Source organism: Syzygium oleosum, unplaced genomic scaffold, assembly GCF_021117445.2.
Source record: "Syzygium oleosum isolate NSW1041296 unplaced genomic scaffold, Sole_v2.1 Sole_v2.11, whole genome shotgun sequence".
In the NCBI taxonomy this organism is placed as follows: Eukaryota; Viridiplantae; Streptophyta; class Magnoliopsida; order Myrtales; family Myrtaceae; genus Syzygium; species Syzygium oleosum.
In genome coordinates this window covers 5,591,646-5,610,138 of record NW_026607495.1, presented here as the reverse complement: position 1 = coordinate 5,610,138, position 18,493 = coordinate 5,591,646, and the positions used below count along the sequence as shown (strand labels likewise).

General features: G+C 35.4%; 2 protein-coding genes across 2 annotated transcripts in view; one reads left to right on the top strand and one right to left on the bottom strand.

Moving 5' to 3' along the window:
• LOC115673878 (external alternative NAD(P)H-ubiquinone oxidoreductase B2, mitochondrial-like) overlaps window positions 1-18,493 on the top strand; it is a 55,223-nt gene that overhangs the window by 23,121 nt on the left and 13,609 nt on the right. The gene's annotated exons all lie outside the window — the stretch shown is intronic.
• LOC115667813 (putative disease resistance protein RGA4) lies at window positions 12,352-16,093 on the bottom strand. Its single transcript, XM_056315801.1, has 2 exons — window positions 13,394-16,093; window positions 12,352-12,516 (listed from the first exon to the last, which is right to left on the bottom strand). Exon 1 carries the CDS (start codon window positions 15,977-15,979, stop codon window positions 13,394-13,396), a length of 2,586 nt encoding a protein of 861 aa, XP_056171776.1. The 5' UTR covers window positions 15,980-16,093; the 3' UTR covers window positions 12,352-12,516.

The following is an 18,493-nucleotide window of genomic DNA, read 5'->3' as shown; positions in this document are numbered from 1 at the left end:
ATTTAATTAAAACATCCACTAAACAATCATAATTAGCCAAATTAAGCACAATTAACAACATTAAACATATGCTCAAGCTCAAGTCACATAATCTACCTATCTTAACATTCAAATCAGCCACATAATCATCAAATCCAGCCACCAACAAATCCTCAATTCAGCATCTACCATAACCCCTAAAATAACTCCTAAATTACCCTAACAACCCCTAAACACTATCCATTGGTAACCTACTAACCTAATCAAGGTTTAGGGAGTTACTTACCACTAATTTAAGCTAAGAACTAAGCCCAAACAGCAGCAGCAAGCCACGGCCAGATCTGGAATTTCCGGCGAACGGCTGCTGATCCAGGCGTGAAACGGCGGCTTGGAGGCGGCTCATGGTGGTCCACGGTGACCAAGGGACGTGGGCTGAGGTGCTGGTGGGTGGTGGTGAGGCTCACGGCCAAGAGGGGGAGAGAATGAGAGAGAAAAATGAAGAGAGAGAGAGAGAACAAGAGAGAAAGTGAGGAGAGAGAGAAAGAGGGCTGAAATTTCAATCAAGATCAAGGGTTGAGATGTGTTCTTGATGCCCAAGCAAAGATCTAAAAGCTAGGATCAAGCCTTGCTCTCCAAGTTCCATCCAAAGGCCAAGATTAAATCTTGCAAAAAGGTTTCTAGAATGGCATTTTTGTAATTAACCAAAAAGGGCAAGGGCAAAGTTGTCCAAGAGAATTTTCGGCCACTAGGGTAGAAATACCAACATGTCCTTCCACTCAACAAATAAACTCTAGAACGCACAGGAGCAAAATCGTCTTTTCCAATTTCCGAGCCAAATTTCCCTTTTTCGCGAATTTCTGAGCAAACCGATAATAAAGCGAGCTTAACGCGGCGTCGTCCAATATAATAATTTTGATATCCTTGAAAGTTCGATACCCAAGTTTGGATTTCAATTCGTGGCCAAAATCAATCAAAAGCAACTTTCGTGTATCTCAAACTAACGGGCGGCTTTTAGGATTTACGCGTGTCGACCCGTGGTTGATTTGATATCAATCCACGTTTAAGTTTACTCGAGTCATGGTGACTTCGGTTGTCATGTAATTACGAGGATCAATCACTAATTCCGAATGACACGATGGTTAGAAATTAATTTTGGAACATTCGGAATGCATACAACTATTAAACGGAATCACCCGTGACTCAATTGTATAGCATTGTTAAATTGTTCCATAATCATTCTTGGATCGGCCTATAATGGCCCAAAATATCCCTTCGTCAATCTTTATGGTCGAAGTGTCGATCCAGGTTCGAGTTCTTGGGTCATGCGTACCGAAATCCTAACTAACCATTCCCTAACGGTTAGTATTCTCAAGAATGGCCAATTCCGAGTGAGATATAACAGAAAGTGCATTGATGATAATATCATTTCATAGATCCCGAAAGTGGGTCGAAATTCAGAATGTCACAAATAGACTTCCACATAGATATGGGAAAGATACTCTCCGCAACCGAAGATCGAACCGTTATATATACAATATATATATATATATATATATATATATATATATATATAATGTTTTTTGCATAATTATCTGGGCAGCTTTAAGATTTTTTATTTCTTGCTTTTGTTTATTGATCTCATGAGTAAGATCACTTATAGAAATGGGTTTGAAACTAGTATTCTTAGCCTTGCCAAGAATAGTAGAAATATTATAAGGACTATCAAATTGGATGACTGGTTTAGAAACTGGCTTGGGATTTTGGAAATTATTTAAATATTTTATTTTTGTTTCGAGATCAGTGATTTGATCAAAAGTTTGTAAAAGAATTTCTTCTTCTTTTGTCAAAACGTTAATTTCAAAACTGGTGTCTTCTTCCTTTTCACTTTCTGAAGTTGATGAGGAAGAGGTTTCCAAATCACGAACTTGAAATCCTTTTTCAAAACTAGATTCATCATAAGAACTACTATCAGTTTCAACCATTAATTGATTGAGCTGATTAATAATTTCTTCATCTAAATCTAACTCATTAACTTTTTTGTTGAGTTTGCAAAATCGAGAAGTATGGCCTTTTTTGCCGTAGTTATAGCAAGTGATGTTTTTAAAATCTCTTTTAGGTTTTTTGGTTTTATCAAAACTATCATTTTCTTTTCTTTTAGAAAACTTCTTATCAAATTTCTTTTTATAATGTTTCTTATAAAATTTCTTTTGCTCTTTCTTCTTAGAGGAGCATTCTCCTGAACATTTGGGTTTTTTAAAAGATTCAAAAGATGGATCATATTGGGCACAAAAATCTCCTAATCCTTTTTTAGAAAGTTTTTGTTCTTTCTTGATTTGTTTTTGGAGACGAATATTAGTGCACAACTGTGTTCCTATTTTATAGACATAAGAGGTTAGTTCCCCGTAAGAAAGATGGTCATATGGAATTTTATTTCCATATTCTTCCCTTATCTTACCACGAACTTGTTCTCCTATGAGTTTTGGTAAACCAGCAAGAAATTTTTCTTTCCAAAAAGACTGATTGCAGTTTGTCCTTTGGAAAACTCTTTGCAAAAATATTTCTTTATATTCTCGAAATTCTCCTAAAGACCTACATTTCATATTGGATAAAAGATCTTGATTTTTATCAAGGATATGAGAAGAATCTCCTAGAAAATGTTGGGATATAGAGAATATCAAAGTATTAACAGCATCTTGGATGGGCTGATCATCTTCGTCAAGAATATTTTGACCAAAAGGGTGTAGTTTATAGGCATTTAGAATTTGGGACCTTTGCTCATCATTCAGATAGTTATCCCACCATCCTTTGAGCTGGCCTGTAAAACCGGCTATTATAAGATATGCAACAGAGTGATCGGAAGTATCCAGAATTGTTTTATAAGTGTTGGCGAGCATAACCATTTGGGTTAAAATATTAATGAGGTTTTGCTCAGAAACACCATCTATGTTCCATTCATAAATAGCATCAGAAGAATACTTATTTTGAACTTTTGAAAATGTTTCTTCTGTGAGGATATCTGGAGGAGTGGCACGAGAATAATATAATTTCTGGGGATCCCTCCATGTGATACGATTTACCTCAGGAATGGATTCAGTATCGGATTTATCCAAAAGATTAATCTGATTGGAAGGCTCCATACGATCAGGAGTGTCTTTGACACTCAGGTTTTGTACGAAAGGAGTATCTAAAATTATGGGATTTTTAGGGATTAAAACTGCTTTTCCTTTAAGGAGTTTTTTCCTATCTTCCAAGGCTTTAGCAAATTCAAGACTGGGATTTTTTGGAATTTCAAAATTTCTAAAGAGCGGTGGTTTTAAATCCTTTTTTGGAATTGTTATAGAAGAGGATGAAAAACTATTTTGAGTAAAATTTTCAATCCGATCAAGTTGTTTGCCTATGGTGTGAAGATGTTGATTTGAAAAGTTATTTTGTTCAACGATCTTCTTGATTCCTATGCCATCTATTTCGGAGGCTGTTTTGAAAGGAGAAGCTATTATTTCAGTTTCCCGATGTTCAATTTTAATTTTTCTAAGAGGAGGATGATTAGACTCGATAACATGGCCATCGTCTAATTTCCATTTATAAAATTGATCTAAAACAAAAATTTGTTTTTCTTTTAGAAATTTATTTTCAAACCAATCAAAGAAAAATATTTGGATTTCATGTTGGTATATGTAATCATAATATTCTTTTTTTATTTCAAGAGCTTGGTTTCGAAAATTCTCGAAGAACCAATCTCTGATTTGTTTATTTTCAAAAGAATTAAATTCCTTATTTAAAAGTATTTTATCAGGTTCAAAAACTAATTCCAGAACATTGATTTCGGGATCTTCCATTTCAGAGGGAGTTGGATCAGGGAAATCAGGAGTATGCTGATAAACTGGTCTAGAAATTTCTGACCTGCTATCAATTCCGCTAATGTTTGGAAGAGGGGGAGCACTTGCGGATGCTTCCTCGGGATTATTTAAAGGGATATTAGGAATAGTATCTACTGACCTTCGAGAAGAAGTGGAATGCCAAGAAGGAATTGATCTAATGTCGCAAGACCTTCTAGGAATATCTACAGATCTTCTGAAAAATTGAATAGTTACTCTTCCTTCAGGATGTTGGATAATATTGGTAGGATTAGAATTTTGAATGATTGGCTGGGGAATACGGTTTTCTAATTCCCATTGATCAAGAAGGGTTATTTGATTCCAAGGAATGGTCCTGGGAATGGTAACATTTGCTTTAGAAATATCAGTTTGTAAAAGAAGTGTTTCTCTATTGGAATTCAGTTTGAAAGCTTTGCTACCAAAGGCAGAATTCATTACTTTGTAATAAACTCTGTAAATGAGAGCTATGGGAATAGAACCTTCAGCTATAGAATAATTATGGGTCTTTATTTGAAGGGTGAGGGATTTTAAAATATTCCTGTCTTTGAGGGAAATGGTAAGACCAGGATGACTATCAAAATGAATTGGTCCACTGCAAAGACTTGTCTCTATGGCCCCAAGAATGGATTCATCGTATTTTAAAAGTCTAGCATCTCTCAAAACAAAGAGTAAAGAAGTATCTAAACCTTCTTTGGTAAGGGGCTTTGCGCCGACCTGTACCAAACCTATGTGCATATAATTCCATTTCTGGGAATGTTTCTTTATAGAATCCTTATTTAAAAGTTGTATAGAAGCAAAAGAATTAGAAAGTGGTACATCTCTTTCTTCAGTAACAATGACATAGTCATTGTTTCCAAAGAGTTTAAACTTGGAATGTTCATAAATTTTATCAAGTTTAACTTTTGGAATGAACCAATTTTCAATGGATTTATTGAAATCTTCTATATTAATTTCTTCTCTATTTATTGGTCCTTGATATGAGGACATTCGTGATAAAGAACTAAAAGAAGATTCAGATCTTCTTAATAAGTTCATTTCAAAAGACTACTTTCTTCTTTTCAATAGATTTCGACGATGCTTACCAACGGACTTACTACTCCACTGGGCTTTACTGCCTAGAACACATCCAGAAATCACTCGAAAAGACCTCCACGAAGGAAATCGTCTTTACTGAGAATGAAATTATAAAGATTATCTTTATCAACCCCTTGGCTCTGATACCATGAAGTGCCTACAGGATCTGGGGATTATAAATTTATAAGATGATCTCTATAGAAGATGGAACTTATTCTGACCTTTTTCGTTTATTAGAAAGGAATCGAGGAAATAAAAAGATAATAATAACAAAGATGTATGTAATCTGTAATCGTCGATCTAAAGGTTCAAAATATCTAATATATTGAGAAAATAGATAAAGGATATGAGATATGCTTCTAGACCTAGCAATAGCGAAAATATATTCTAATATAAAAGTGCAGATTTCTACACAGAAAACTATTAAATAAATAAAATTAAATAAAATAGCGAGCATTATAAGCTATATAAAAACCATAAGTAACATATAAAATGAGAAGTAGAATCACTAAACCAACCATGTAGGTGGTATTGCTAAGTAGAAATGAAAAGGGCAAAACAGCAAGAAGAAGTAAGGATATATAACAAACGCAGAAAGTTGTTTAAAATAAAGTACAGACCATCCACAGGCGGTTCGACCTGCCGTTTGTGGGGTATGTATATGTAAATGCAAAATCGTATTAAGAAGAGATTATTGTTATTTAACCATGATGGAAAGATTACAATAACAGTATTGAAAGATTACAACTAAAATGCATATATTGAAATACAGGTGTAGAAGTAAGGAAATTTCTTTGGTAGAAATTCTCCCGTTACTCAGACTATTTGGTAGTCTAGAACGAGAAGATTTTCCACACTATAAAAACTAGAAAAGCTTTTGAAAGATCTTGAAAGTATAGAACAGGATCTTTACAAGGATCAGAAACTTACTGTGTATGGAAAGGTTATAGAAAGGTTATGAGATCAATGATCTCTTATTCTTCGAAGAAGGCTTTGAGAGATCTGGAGAAGCTTGGAGAGGTTTTGAATTCTGGGAGAAAGGGTCCGAATTTTGTGTCCCTCCCAAGTGAGTGAGGTCTGATTATATAAGCAGGTTGGGTTCCTGTAGAAATAGTTCACGGGTAGTACTGTAGCAAATAGTAGTAAGTGCACAGTGAACGGTGATCGAACATAATTATGAAAGTTTTGAAAAAGGAAAAGGTTGACAGACTCCTTTCGACTAGAAATTATGAAAATAGCAGGAGTCTTTCGGCACCTTTCACCTAGGAGAATTTGGAGAGATCTTCCACCGGTTCAGGTTCTTCTTCTTCTTCTTCGTCCTTCACGCTTGCCCAGTTGTGAGGAATGGGATCGAATCCTAGGATACCATAGCAATCATCCTCGTTGGAGTTGCCACTGTGATGAGAAGAAGTGGTTTCTTCCAAATCTGAAAGGGCTTGTTTTAGCATTCCTGCTAACTGTTGGTGAGATTTAGCGGATGCTAGAGTAGAAAGCACAAACCCTTTGTCATGTAGAAAGGGGGTGATATTATTAGAACTGATGGGGATGGAACCCCTAGAAGTTAGCCATTCTGAGACGGCTTGCTTGGTGATTCTATCAAAAAATTTGAAACCATTCCACCATTTGGTTTTGAATCGCCTTATGAGAATGGGGATGCCGGTTTCGATAGCTTTTCGATAGTCAAAATACCATCCGAGGACCCAGGATACTCCGAAGTAATAGAAAAAGAGCATTAGTTTGGGAAAGTTTTTCTCATATGGAAGCGGAGTGAATTTTGCAAGGAAAAAGTTCATAACTGGGTTGGATTTTTGGGTGGATTATTTCATCAGTAGGTCCCAAATGTTCCCACCAACGAATGAACCAATATAGAACAGATTTGATATCAAAGTCTTCAAAAAAGAATAGCCAAGTATGAGAATTATTGGCATTCTTTCTCCAAAAAGTGTTCCACCAAGCCTGTTGGTAGTCAAAATATGAGAAGGATGTTCTGTATGAAAGGAATTCGGTCTTATTGAATTTTTTCAATGCTAATGGATTAGGTTTCCATTGAGAAGGGTGAATGACCCTATGAATCCTGGCTGTGGAATAATTTACATGACCCTTATCAGAGAAATGTCTGAAAGTAACGGATTTCGTTTCTTCTAGAATTTTCTCATAAAATTCCATTGTTTTGTAAATATCATAAGGAGTATAAAAGAATTTCTCAGAAAACATATTTCTAGCAAAAACATATGGATCTGCATTATAAAAGCCATTTTCAGCATTGCAAATGTTTTGAAATATTGTTTTATGAAAAAATTTTGATTTTGAAGGGGTAGTCTGGGTAGACTGTATTACCACCTCACTAGAAATTGTTTTTCCCTTTGCCTTCTGAGTGGCTATGGGAGAAGGATCTGGACTTACCATCGCCATGGATGGTTGAGGCTAAGAATTGAAAGCCTGTTGTAGAAGCTGTAAGGCTTCTTCTTGAGATAATTGGGTTATGTCATATTGAGAAAGTTTATTAAACTCAGAAGGATTTCCCGTAAGAGGAACAAGTTCTTTTTTGACCTGGCTGGAAATGGTAGTAACATTCAATGGTTGTTGGGCAACCTGGAGCCAGGTTCTGATATTGGTCAGTCCGGAGGGTTTCTTTTCAGATGATGGTTCTGCATTTTGTTTTCCTTTGTCTCTCCTCGTGGGTTTATTAGGAGGCTTTGGAGGCATTTTCCATGTAAGAATTCTCGTGTGAGAAAATCTGGGAGAGAATTTGAAGAACCATTTATAAATTCTATATCAAAATAAAAAAACGAATAAAATGGCTTGCCATCTGGCAAAAATCTGTTTGGAAGCAATATTTTGAACATCTTTCTGCAAAACATCTTTTGCAGATTTACAATCAATTCTTAATAAAAATTTCTGATTCAAAAGATCTCCTTGAAATTTAGAAATAGAAAGTACAATACCAAGAATTTCTTTTTTGATTGTAGAGTAATTCTTTTGACAATCGTTCCAATGTTTAGAGACAAACTGAACAATTTGTTCTTTATTGTCTTTAGATTGTTTGAGAATTCCTCCATAACCAATATCAGAAGCATCAGTTTCCACAATTTTGAAAGCAAAAGGATCAGTGAGATGTAGACAAGGGATTTCCTTGACAGTTCGCTTGATCTGTTTTACAATATCAGTATGAATCTGAGTCCATGGTGGAGGATCTTTCTTGAGCCTCTGATGGAGTGGTTTGCAAATTATATTGATGCGAGGGAAGAATTCAATAATATAATTCAAACTTCCTAGAAATCTTTGCAATTGATTTTTGTCTCTGATTTCATTAGGAAATTTTTCAGAAAATATTATTGATCTTTCAATAGGTATGATAGTTCCTTGATGAATGTAATGTCCTAGAAAACGAATTTTTGTTTTAAAAAGGGATATTTTAGTAGGGGAAACTACTAAACCATTCTTTTTCACAATATTAATAAAATGAGTGATGTGTCTAAAATGTTTTTCTATGGATGTAGAAAATATTAGAACATCATCTATGTAGACTATAATGTAATCAAAACAATGGTTAAAAATATCATTCATAATCCTTTGGAATTCAGAAGGGGCATTTTTCAAACCAAAAGGCATGACATTCCATTCATATTGGCCAAAAGGAACGGTAAAAGCTGTTTTGTACCTATCCTTTTCGCTAATTTGAATTTGCCAGATGCCTGATTTCATATCAAATTTTGAAAAGATTTTTGCATCATAAAGTCTATTCAACAAATTCTTTTTGTTAGGAATTGGATATCTTATCCATTTTAAAGCTGTATTTAAAGGTTTATAATTTATTACCAAACTTGGAACTCCTCTTTCTAGTTCAGCATTTTTGTTGACATAGAAAGCAGAGCAACTCTAAGGTGATTGGCTTTTCCTAATAAGCTTTTTCTCAAGAAGTTCCTGTATTTCTTTTTGACAGAAATTTAGAACTTCGTGATTCATTCGAGAAGGTCTAGCTTTAGTAGGAATGTTTTTTTTTTCTGAAAAACCTGGTTCATAAGGCAGGTCAACTATGTGACACTTACGAGACCAGAAAGCATTGGGAATATTAGAACATATGGAATCTTTGATTTGATTTTCAAGATTAGAAATCTTTTTCTGAAGACTTGCTTCAGAAAGATTTTTGTCAATCCTATTGTATTCAAGATCTTCCTTAAGAAACTGAAGATGAGTTTCTTTGTCTTGGATTATGCAATTAATCTCAGAAATGGAATGTTCTTGAAGAGTATTCAAATTTCTGGTTTGGGGTTTTGAAATGAAATTAAAGCAAATTCTTTTGCCTAAGGTTTCAGTTTCAATTCCTTTCTCAGAGACTTTAAAAGGCTGGAGTAGATTGACAAAAGGTGATCCTAAAATAACATTTTGTTTGATATTTCTAACAAGAAGAAATGGAGTTTTAAAAGAAATTTGGTCTTTCACAACCTCGGCTTCAGGAATTTTGTAATTTATAATCAGCTTATCACCAGATGCTGATTTGAGAGATTGGGAAGTTTTTTCAAAATATTTGGTTGGTATAAGACCTTCTTTTATACAATTAAGATCTGCACCAGTATCAAAAAGGGCCGTTGTTTGTAAAACAATTTCATTTTGGATTCTTATGGAAATATTGATAATCCATTTTCTGGTAGTTATTTCCGAAAGCATTAAAAGGAAGTTTATATCAAAAGAAGAAGTGAGTTGAGGAACATCATTTCCTTCAAAATCTTCTTCCTTTTGTTTTCCTTTTAAATTTTTCATTTTAATATCAAAGATACCATGAAGGGTTATTTGATTCCAATGAATGGTCCTGGGAATGGTAACATTTGCTTTAGAAATATCAGTTTGCAAAAGAAGTGTTTCTCTATTGGAATTCAGTTTGAAAGCTTTGCTACCAAAGGCAGAATTCATTACTTTGTAATAAACTCTGTAAATGAGAGCTATGGGAATAGAACCTTCAGCTATAAAATAATTATGGGTCTTTATTTAAAGGGTGAAGGATTTTAAAATATTCCTGTCTTTGAGGGAAATGGTAAGACCAGGATGAATATCAAAATGAATTGGTCCATTGCAAAGACTTGTCTTTATATACACTAATTTCCGGACAACGCTATAGCACTACTAAATATATATTAATATGGGTTAATATCACGAAAAACTCCAAACTAGTATACATGTAACAAATTTACTCAAAACTAATTTTTTGGCCATCAAAAGCCCTAAACTGGTACGCCTGTGACAAATTTACCCCAAACTAATTTTTTGACCATCAAAAACCCCAAATTGGTACATTTATGACAAATTTATCATCTATTAATTTCCGTTAAATTTGATTAATATCACGAAAAATCACAAATTGGTATATCTGTAACAAACGGAAGGTAAAATCTCAAATTTGTACACCCGTCAATTGTCACGTATCATTAAACTCAGTAATTTGACGGTAAAATTTAACGAAAACTAACTGAGGATAAATTTTTCATAGGTGTACCAGTTTAGGGTTTTTGATGGTCAAAAAATTAGTTTGGGATAAATTTATTGCATGTGTACCAATTTAGGGTTTTTCGTGATATTAATCCTATTAATATTTGCACATTTCCAGATATTTTAGATATTTCAGGCAAAATAAAAGTCAAATTCCATTGTGACACTCGTAAATATTAGGAAAAATATATACACAGTTTAAATAATAGGTTCGTAATTCTGCCTTTGATTTTTAAGCATCCTTTGAAATTACTTTTCATTTTAACCGCCGGTCCTTTATTATTATTATTTTTTACCGGAGAGATGGTAGAAAATTACTTGCTTGTTTTCTTTCTTCTTCTTTTTATTTTGGGGTTGGCATGAGGCGAGAGCAGCTGTTCGAGTTTCTCGTACTCTACCATCCAACCCCACGATTGGCAGCCTTTCTTGTCCAATTGCCCAGCGCCACATCCTAGATCCGACCACGTGCCACGTGGACTCTTCTTACTCGTTCCTGTTCCTTCCCCTGTTTTTTTTTTTTTGGTTAATACTACAAAAAATTTCAAACTGGTACACCTATGATAATTTTATCCCAAACTAATTTTTTGATCACGAAAAACATAAAATTGGTACATCAGTGATAAATTTACCCAAACTAATTTTTTGATCACCAAAAATTCCGAACTGGTATATTTGTGATAAATTTACCCTCCGTTAGTTTCCATTAAATTGAATTAATACTAGAAAAAATCATAAACCAGTATGCTTGTGACAAACGGAGGGTAAAACATAAAATTGATACATCCCTCAATTGTAGCGTGTCATTTAACAAAGTAATTTGATAGCAAAATTTAACGGAAATAAATAAAGGGTAAATTTGTTACAGGTGTACTAGTTTTGGATTTTTGGTGGTCAAAAAATTAGTTTGAAGTAAAATTGTCACAAGCGTATCAGTTTAGAGTTTTTCGCGATATCAACCCTTTTTCTTGGGGTGGGTCCCTATCGATAAGTCATAAGTAGTCATCAATGACTCAAATTCCTAATGTCTATTCAATTGCAAGACTTCGAACTAGCTCAGCACACTCTCCACAATCCTTGCCATTAAAAAATCAGTAGGGGGCATTGAGAGAGAGCTTCGTGAACCGCAGTTAATGAATGCCAATTTTCGTCTCATCTTTGGCAGAGGATCATAATGGCTAAACTTAAAACCGTTCCAACCAAAAAGATCATTCTTTTTTTAAGCAATGGAGCGAACATTAAGGTTTTAATATGGTGCGACTCGACCATTGGTTCTCCTACGACATATGGGTTACCTCTTTGTTTTCTCATTTTCAGGGGTGAAAACCAGTTTCAGCTTCGAGTGATTCCGACTTGGCTAAATCTACAGACCGAGCCCCCTCAACCTCATTCTCATCTTTATGATGTCCGATTTGGGCAGTTCCGTGCACTCTAGCGTAGTCATGAAATCAACTGAGGAGGTGCTGACCTTATGAGGAACCATGGCATACACAATCATAAGTCCAAACAAAAGTGCTTGGGAGACTAAATCTGATGAAGGCTTTGAGCAAATAACAAAATTTTATTGTTCGTACGATTAACTTTGTGAATTCATATTCTAAGATTCAGTCTTAGGAGAAAAAGGATAGGAAAAATCTAATCTTCCTATGTTGAAGTGAAGTAAAACAAATTCAAAACGAAAAAGGCATGGTTTTTTAAATGCATTAATTCTGGGAAACTCTTTAAGTAGTCTAGTGGAATAATTACAAAAAGATCGAGTAATTGACGCTCATTTACCAAAAATAAATTTTGATGGTATGGCGTGATCTCATTCATTGTCTGTGGATGAAGGATAAATATCGATATTAGAAAATTCAAAAAGAAATAATACGACGGTTGGTCTCATACAATACAAATTACGTGTTTTCTCCATAGAGAAATTTCCAATACAAACACAAACAAATAATAAAGAAGTGCACTCATTCAAGGAAATAAAGAAAGACATATAATATTAACAACCATTGTTTTCATCCATGAAATGAAAGAGATTGACGAAGAATCAGTGGAGTGTACGGCCAAATCTTTGCGGAGATCCACATGGCGTGTCAAATAGATTGTGGGAGTTCACCTGCGCTCCAAAGAAAAAAAAAAGAGCTTAGAGTATTTACAACACAGTATTATGGCATTTATTGTGGTGACGTATGGATTTGCCATTTGAGGACTTGTATCTACCATCCTAAGTCACTACCTGGCAAACCCCTGCCTCACTCATGCCATTTTTCATGATAAATAATTACAAATATTCAATTTAGTGACAAAAGGATATGCTATTTTGTACAAATATTCTTAGCCACATAAATTACCTCGTTTTTCCGTTACATGTTACATCTTAAAAAAAACAAAGAGGGTAAATTGATATATAAGGAAGTTCCAAAAGTGGCCCCGCATTTAAGGGATTTTAACTTTACGCTTTTTGTTATTTAAACAGTTATAAAAAAAAAATGAAAGCGGTCCAATTGCTCTAAGTGACCCTTGATCTTACACATCTCTCCCCAGCATATAACAATATTATATGTTTATCTCCAATTCTTTTACAAAATTTCATGCGAAAAATTACATTGTGCTTGCAGTTAGGAAAGCATTTTTATGGCCATGGGTTCATTCACATGCATCGTTTGTGCCCCTATGCTAGTGCATTTTGAAAGAATGTTGTTGGAATTTTTTCACTTTGTGAGAGTTATTAGATTAAATCTGATTGTGCAAAGTAAAAAACCTTAGTGAAATAAGAATGTATATTACAAACATAATTAGAAAGTAGTTATAAGAAGTTGAATTCCTTTTGCAATCTAATGACCTGATATAGATTGTATCTTAGTAAATATTTTTTTCATATCACTTTTTCCTTTTCTAATTGCAATACTTTAATTAAATTTCAATTCAATTGAAGAATAAAGTGAATCGCTATATTACATCTAAGAACAAAGAAGATATAGAGAGGTGCTTACCTAATCCTCCGTCCATTGTACACGAATACCATCAAGTTCGATTCGAGGAATTTTTGCGATTTTGGGCCAATCCTCGCCAGTTGTTGGTCGACATCTCTCGCTCAGTTGACCACAATTTTCGACACGTAATTCTTTGAGGGCAGCGAGGGACTGCATTCCTTGTGGCATAGATGATAAGTTGGAACATCGGATCAAGTGAATTAATCTGAGACGTGTATGATTGGGAAGCCATTCAGGTACATCAGTCAAGGTCGGGCAGTCATAGACAGAAAAGGACTCCAAAGCGCAAGCAGACTTATCGAGACATTGGAGCACCTCCATCACTTGTTCGGACCTTGATATTGCTAGCACACGAAGATTCGAAGGAAAGTTGGACTTGTTATTGTCGGTCAACATGAGCTTGCAATTGTCAATATTCAAGTACTCTAGGGCAATTAATTCCACAAAAGGCAGAGAAATTGGTTCCCCACAATCTTCAATTTCCAACTTTCGAAGGCGAGTCAGTTGGCCAGTACGTTCAAACAAAACCTGAAGATTTGGGCATCCAGTGAGTCCCAAAAATTGTAGATTTTCCAGGCATTGTATTCCACATTCTTGCAGACTCTTCTGCTGTGTTGTTATGTACAGATTTCTAAGGCTGACGAGCCTCTTCATATTTTTGGGTAAATAGCCTAGCTTTGAGCAATGATTGAGTAATAAGTGTAGCAAACTCTGCAGCTCACAAATGGTATCTGGAAGCTTCTTCAATTGCTTGTTTTTAGAGAGATGTAACGACCTCAATTGCTTCAAGTTGCATATGGAACTTGGCAGCTCCTCAAAGCTGCCACATGACAAATCCAGATACCGCAAGTGGTTACATTTGGAGATGCATATTCTACCAAACTCTGCAGTAATAACTCCATCATCAACATCGAATTCAAATTTAATTGCACGGAGCCTCTTTGAAGTTCGCTTTCTCAAAAAAGGTGGGACTCCATCAAAATTTGGGATTCCCTCCAACGAACGGCTAGAGAACGAAATGTACCGAACTCCTTCCGTAATCTCTATAGTATCTAAGCCAACAGCAGAGAAATTATTTTGTGCCACAATCATTGCAAGAGAATGGACTAGATCGTGCACTTTAAAACTTAATATTGATTCAGACTCATCGACTTCTTGGATCAAAGATCTCTTCCACAACTCTTTGATGTACCCATCGCCAACATCTTCCAAATCTAGTTTTTCCCTTGTTGAACTAATGAGTCCTAAAGCCATCCATATCCTAACTAACCTAGGGCTAGTAATTGCACATCCTTTGGGAAAAAGTGAAAATATGGCAAAACAACGTTTTAAGTGGGACGGTAAATGATCATAGCTAAGCTTAAGAACCGGCAGAATGTCCTTCTTTTCTTCCACTAACTTCCATATTTCGCTATCTCTTATATGGGCCCAATACCCTTCTTCGCCCTTTGTGTAAAGGAGACTCCCCAAAGTTTTCACAAGGAGAGGAACTCCTTGACATTTTTTGACAATGTCATTTCCAATGTCGAGGAGATCAGGACATGGTTGCTTTTCCTTTTGATCGAATGCCCATTTTTTGAACAATGCCATGGAGTCTTTATGAGAAAGACTGTTTAGATTATGCGCTGGATGGGTACCCATTATAGAAGCGACTTCTAAACTGCGCGTTGTCACAATTATCTTGCTTCCACTAGCTCCTTCGCTCAGCAAAGCTTTCAATTCTTCCCATCTACTGCGGTCGTTGCTCCATACGTCATCCAAGACTAGTAGAAATTTCTTGTCTTTGATGGTGTCTCGTAGAAATGTTTGTGATTGCTGAATATCAAGGTTACTCAAGCTTTGACCAATTGCATCTTTAAGGATTCCGTCAATAGTTTTTTTTAAATCAAAGTCCTCAGGTACACACACCCATAGTCGCAACTTGAATTGCTCCTTCACTCTGTCGTCATTGTAAATTAATTTAGCTAGGGCCGTCTTGCCCATACCTCCTATTCCAACAATGGGAATCACTACGAGGTTTTTGTCATCTAGCCGCTTCAATATCTCAATTATCTTTTGTTTATCATCATCTCTTCCGACGACATCCAACTTGTTTATGAACGAGTAAGTCATCTCTCGTGATCGCAAATGCACCACACCATTGTCAACACTCCGCACACTAAGATCAAATTGATTCTTTTCTATAGAAATTTTAGATAATGTCTCCCTGATCTCCTTGATCTCATGACTAATCTTTGCACGGAGTATTAGCGGATTAGAGAGGGAAAAGAAGTGGTGTACCTTCTCTCTGACACCCCCGTACTGATTGATTACCCGCTTTCGTAAGGCTTCACACTCGAGTTCATCGAGAATATCCTCTGCATCGTATAACACGTCTTGAAGCCGTCGCAGCCACTGTTGCAGGCGATGGTCCTTCGCCTGTTTCTCCTCAGCATCTAACAACACGGCAGTAACAGTAGTCAACGTATTTTCAAGCTCGTGGATCTGATTTTCGAAGCAGCAAATTGTGACGGCTTTTTTGAACGCTGGTGATGCTATCTTCCCTAGCACACCCTGTGCAATGCTGAAAAGGAGTGATTCAGCCATGCTAAGTGATGGGGAAAATTGATTCAGGCTATTTGGTTTGAGACGAATCAGAAGAACACACAATGTCTTCCTCTCGGGAGTCGGTTGATATGATGATGGCTTGCTTACAATTGGATGAAAGGGAGGTTCTTTCCTTACGAGTGGCCTGCAAGTTAACCCAAGCATGCCTTCTGCCTTCTCTTTATCTTGCTTTCCAGGGAACAATAAAGAATCGTGATTACTTCAAAGATCCAATCTCGTCCAAGTATCTATTCTTTACTTGTGTATGTAACTCACCTGAAAATGATTGTCTGTATCACCTGGTATAGTTAGATGACCATAAATTTTTTCATTTTAAAAAATAATCTATGCCTAAATATTTTCGTTGATGATGAAAATACTTTTCCATCAATTCAATTTTGCGAGCGACATAGACGATCGGTTTTCGTTAGGAAAATATTTTCTACATCGTTCATACGGTTCTCTCGGCATTTCATTTTCAGAGATGATCCGGAATATTAATGATGTTACGAAAAGAATTATTGATCAAACCGAAAGAAATACTTAAGTTGGGATCCGACGAAATCAATGAAAAGAAGGATGGCACAATAGAGAAGAGCCAAAAACAAATTCTGCCTCAACCATTTGAACCAAAAGCCTATCTCAGTTTCTACGGATTAAATTTAGAGCAAGGCATTGGGAACTCCGAGACTCGTTCCCTTTTCTTCCATGCCAATCAAACCAAGCAAAGAATCAAAGTGAGATATGGACAAGACCTTGTACGGACGATGGATTGAACTCTTTTGTGATGTGCTGGACCATCACCTTTAAAATTATTAATTAATGATGAGCACCCGTTCACTAAAGATTGGAAAAGAAGCCTTTTTTTGTCCGACCATCCATTTGATTCGCGAAAATATTTTCAATTTCCATTTTCATTGAAATTGAGAGTGAAAATAGTTTCATATTCTTGATTTCTATTTTCCTAAAAGTGCATTCAGTTCGTGGAGAAGAAAACTTTCGATAGAAATGAAATTACGAGAATTTGTTTGGTCATAATGTTTTCAGAAGGAGTACCTATCAATCCGTTTCAATTGCCCAGTTGCCCATTAAATTACAATTTGTCGCCGAGAAAGCCCAATAGATTGATCTCACCAAGAAATTTCAGTTCGAATGAAGCCCAAATACATTTCAGGGAAAGTTTCAAGAGTTTCGGATCTAAAAAATTGAAAGTTCTCGAGCCGTAAGACTTAGACTGAGCAAAAAAATAAGTGAAAGACAAAAGTCGATCCGTATAGTCAGACCACTCTAAACTTTCATGAACCCAAAAGAGCAATTTTAAGATTAATTTGGATGTGCCCCTGTTGACACCTAATTTTTAGCCGACGCGTCATTAAAAGTAGAAAATTCGAAATTATGGTTTCCGATCGCGACGGAACCCGTTTCTTGAACAAAAAGTGTCGTTTTTTTAATTCTGTTTGTTAGCCTAGCATCTGTAAATAATTTTCTATTCATTTCATGCAAAAATCCGAAAAGTCAAACGGTTGACTTTCGAGTTGACTTTTTGGTCAACCCTTTGACCAAAAGTCAACCCCAGGTCAAATTAGGGCTTTTCGCATAAAAAGATTCCTTTCAAGTTCAATTTCACTTTAGAAATGGAAATTCCAGAAAAATTCAAAGATTTGATCATAAAATCAAACTTCTAGTGAAAAGTCAATTAGGGTTTGACTTTTGATCAAACCTTTGACAAAAAAATTGAAAAATACAAAAATCCAAAAATCATTTTATTTTACATTCAATTTGCCTTTGGCATTGGAAATTTTGCAAAAATCGATTTAGAATCAACTTTTTCCCAATTTGCGGAATTTGGTTCAAATCGGCCAAAAATAAAATTACTTCATTTCTAGTCATTTTTTTGGTTGGTTTTCTTCACGACATTTGATCTAGAGGTCATCTTATATTCAGTTTTGGAACAAATTTTATAATTCCAAGCCAAACACAAAAACCCCCAAATTTTGGCCCTAATCAGTGATTTGGATTGATTCTTTATGATTTGCACAATTGAGGCACGAATGAGCCTAATTTCTTATATGAAATCCAAATTCAAAATCAATTTTGGAAGATTCACATGAATTTGAGTCAATTTGATCAATTTAGTGATCCAATGATTAAGAAGTCTAAGGCTAATTGGTCTAATCAGTGCAATTCAACTTGACCTACTCTAGACTAATATTCAATTTGATGAATTGAGACTCAATTTGGTTAATTGGACTTCAATTAAATTTGTTAGTCTAGCTTGGCCATGCAATTACCCAAATTCAAGAGCAGTTGAGACAAACAAGTTAAATTGGATCAATTTGTGCATCGGTTCAATCCAATTTGATTGAATTTGATATTGATGGGGTCAATTAATCATGATAGAGATCAAATTGTACCAAATTGGAACAAATGGAATCAAGGATTGAACTAGTTCAATCAGGCCAAATTCGGGGCTAACCGGCTCAACCCGGTTTGATTCAAATTGAATCGGTCCGA

Coding starts and splice junctions, on each gene's coding strand:
- LOC115667813 (XM_056315801.1), bottom strand. CDS start 15,979: ATGGCTGAATCACTCCTTTTCAGCATTGCACAGGGTGTGCTAGGGAAG.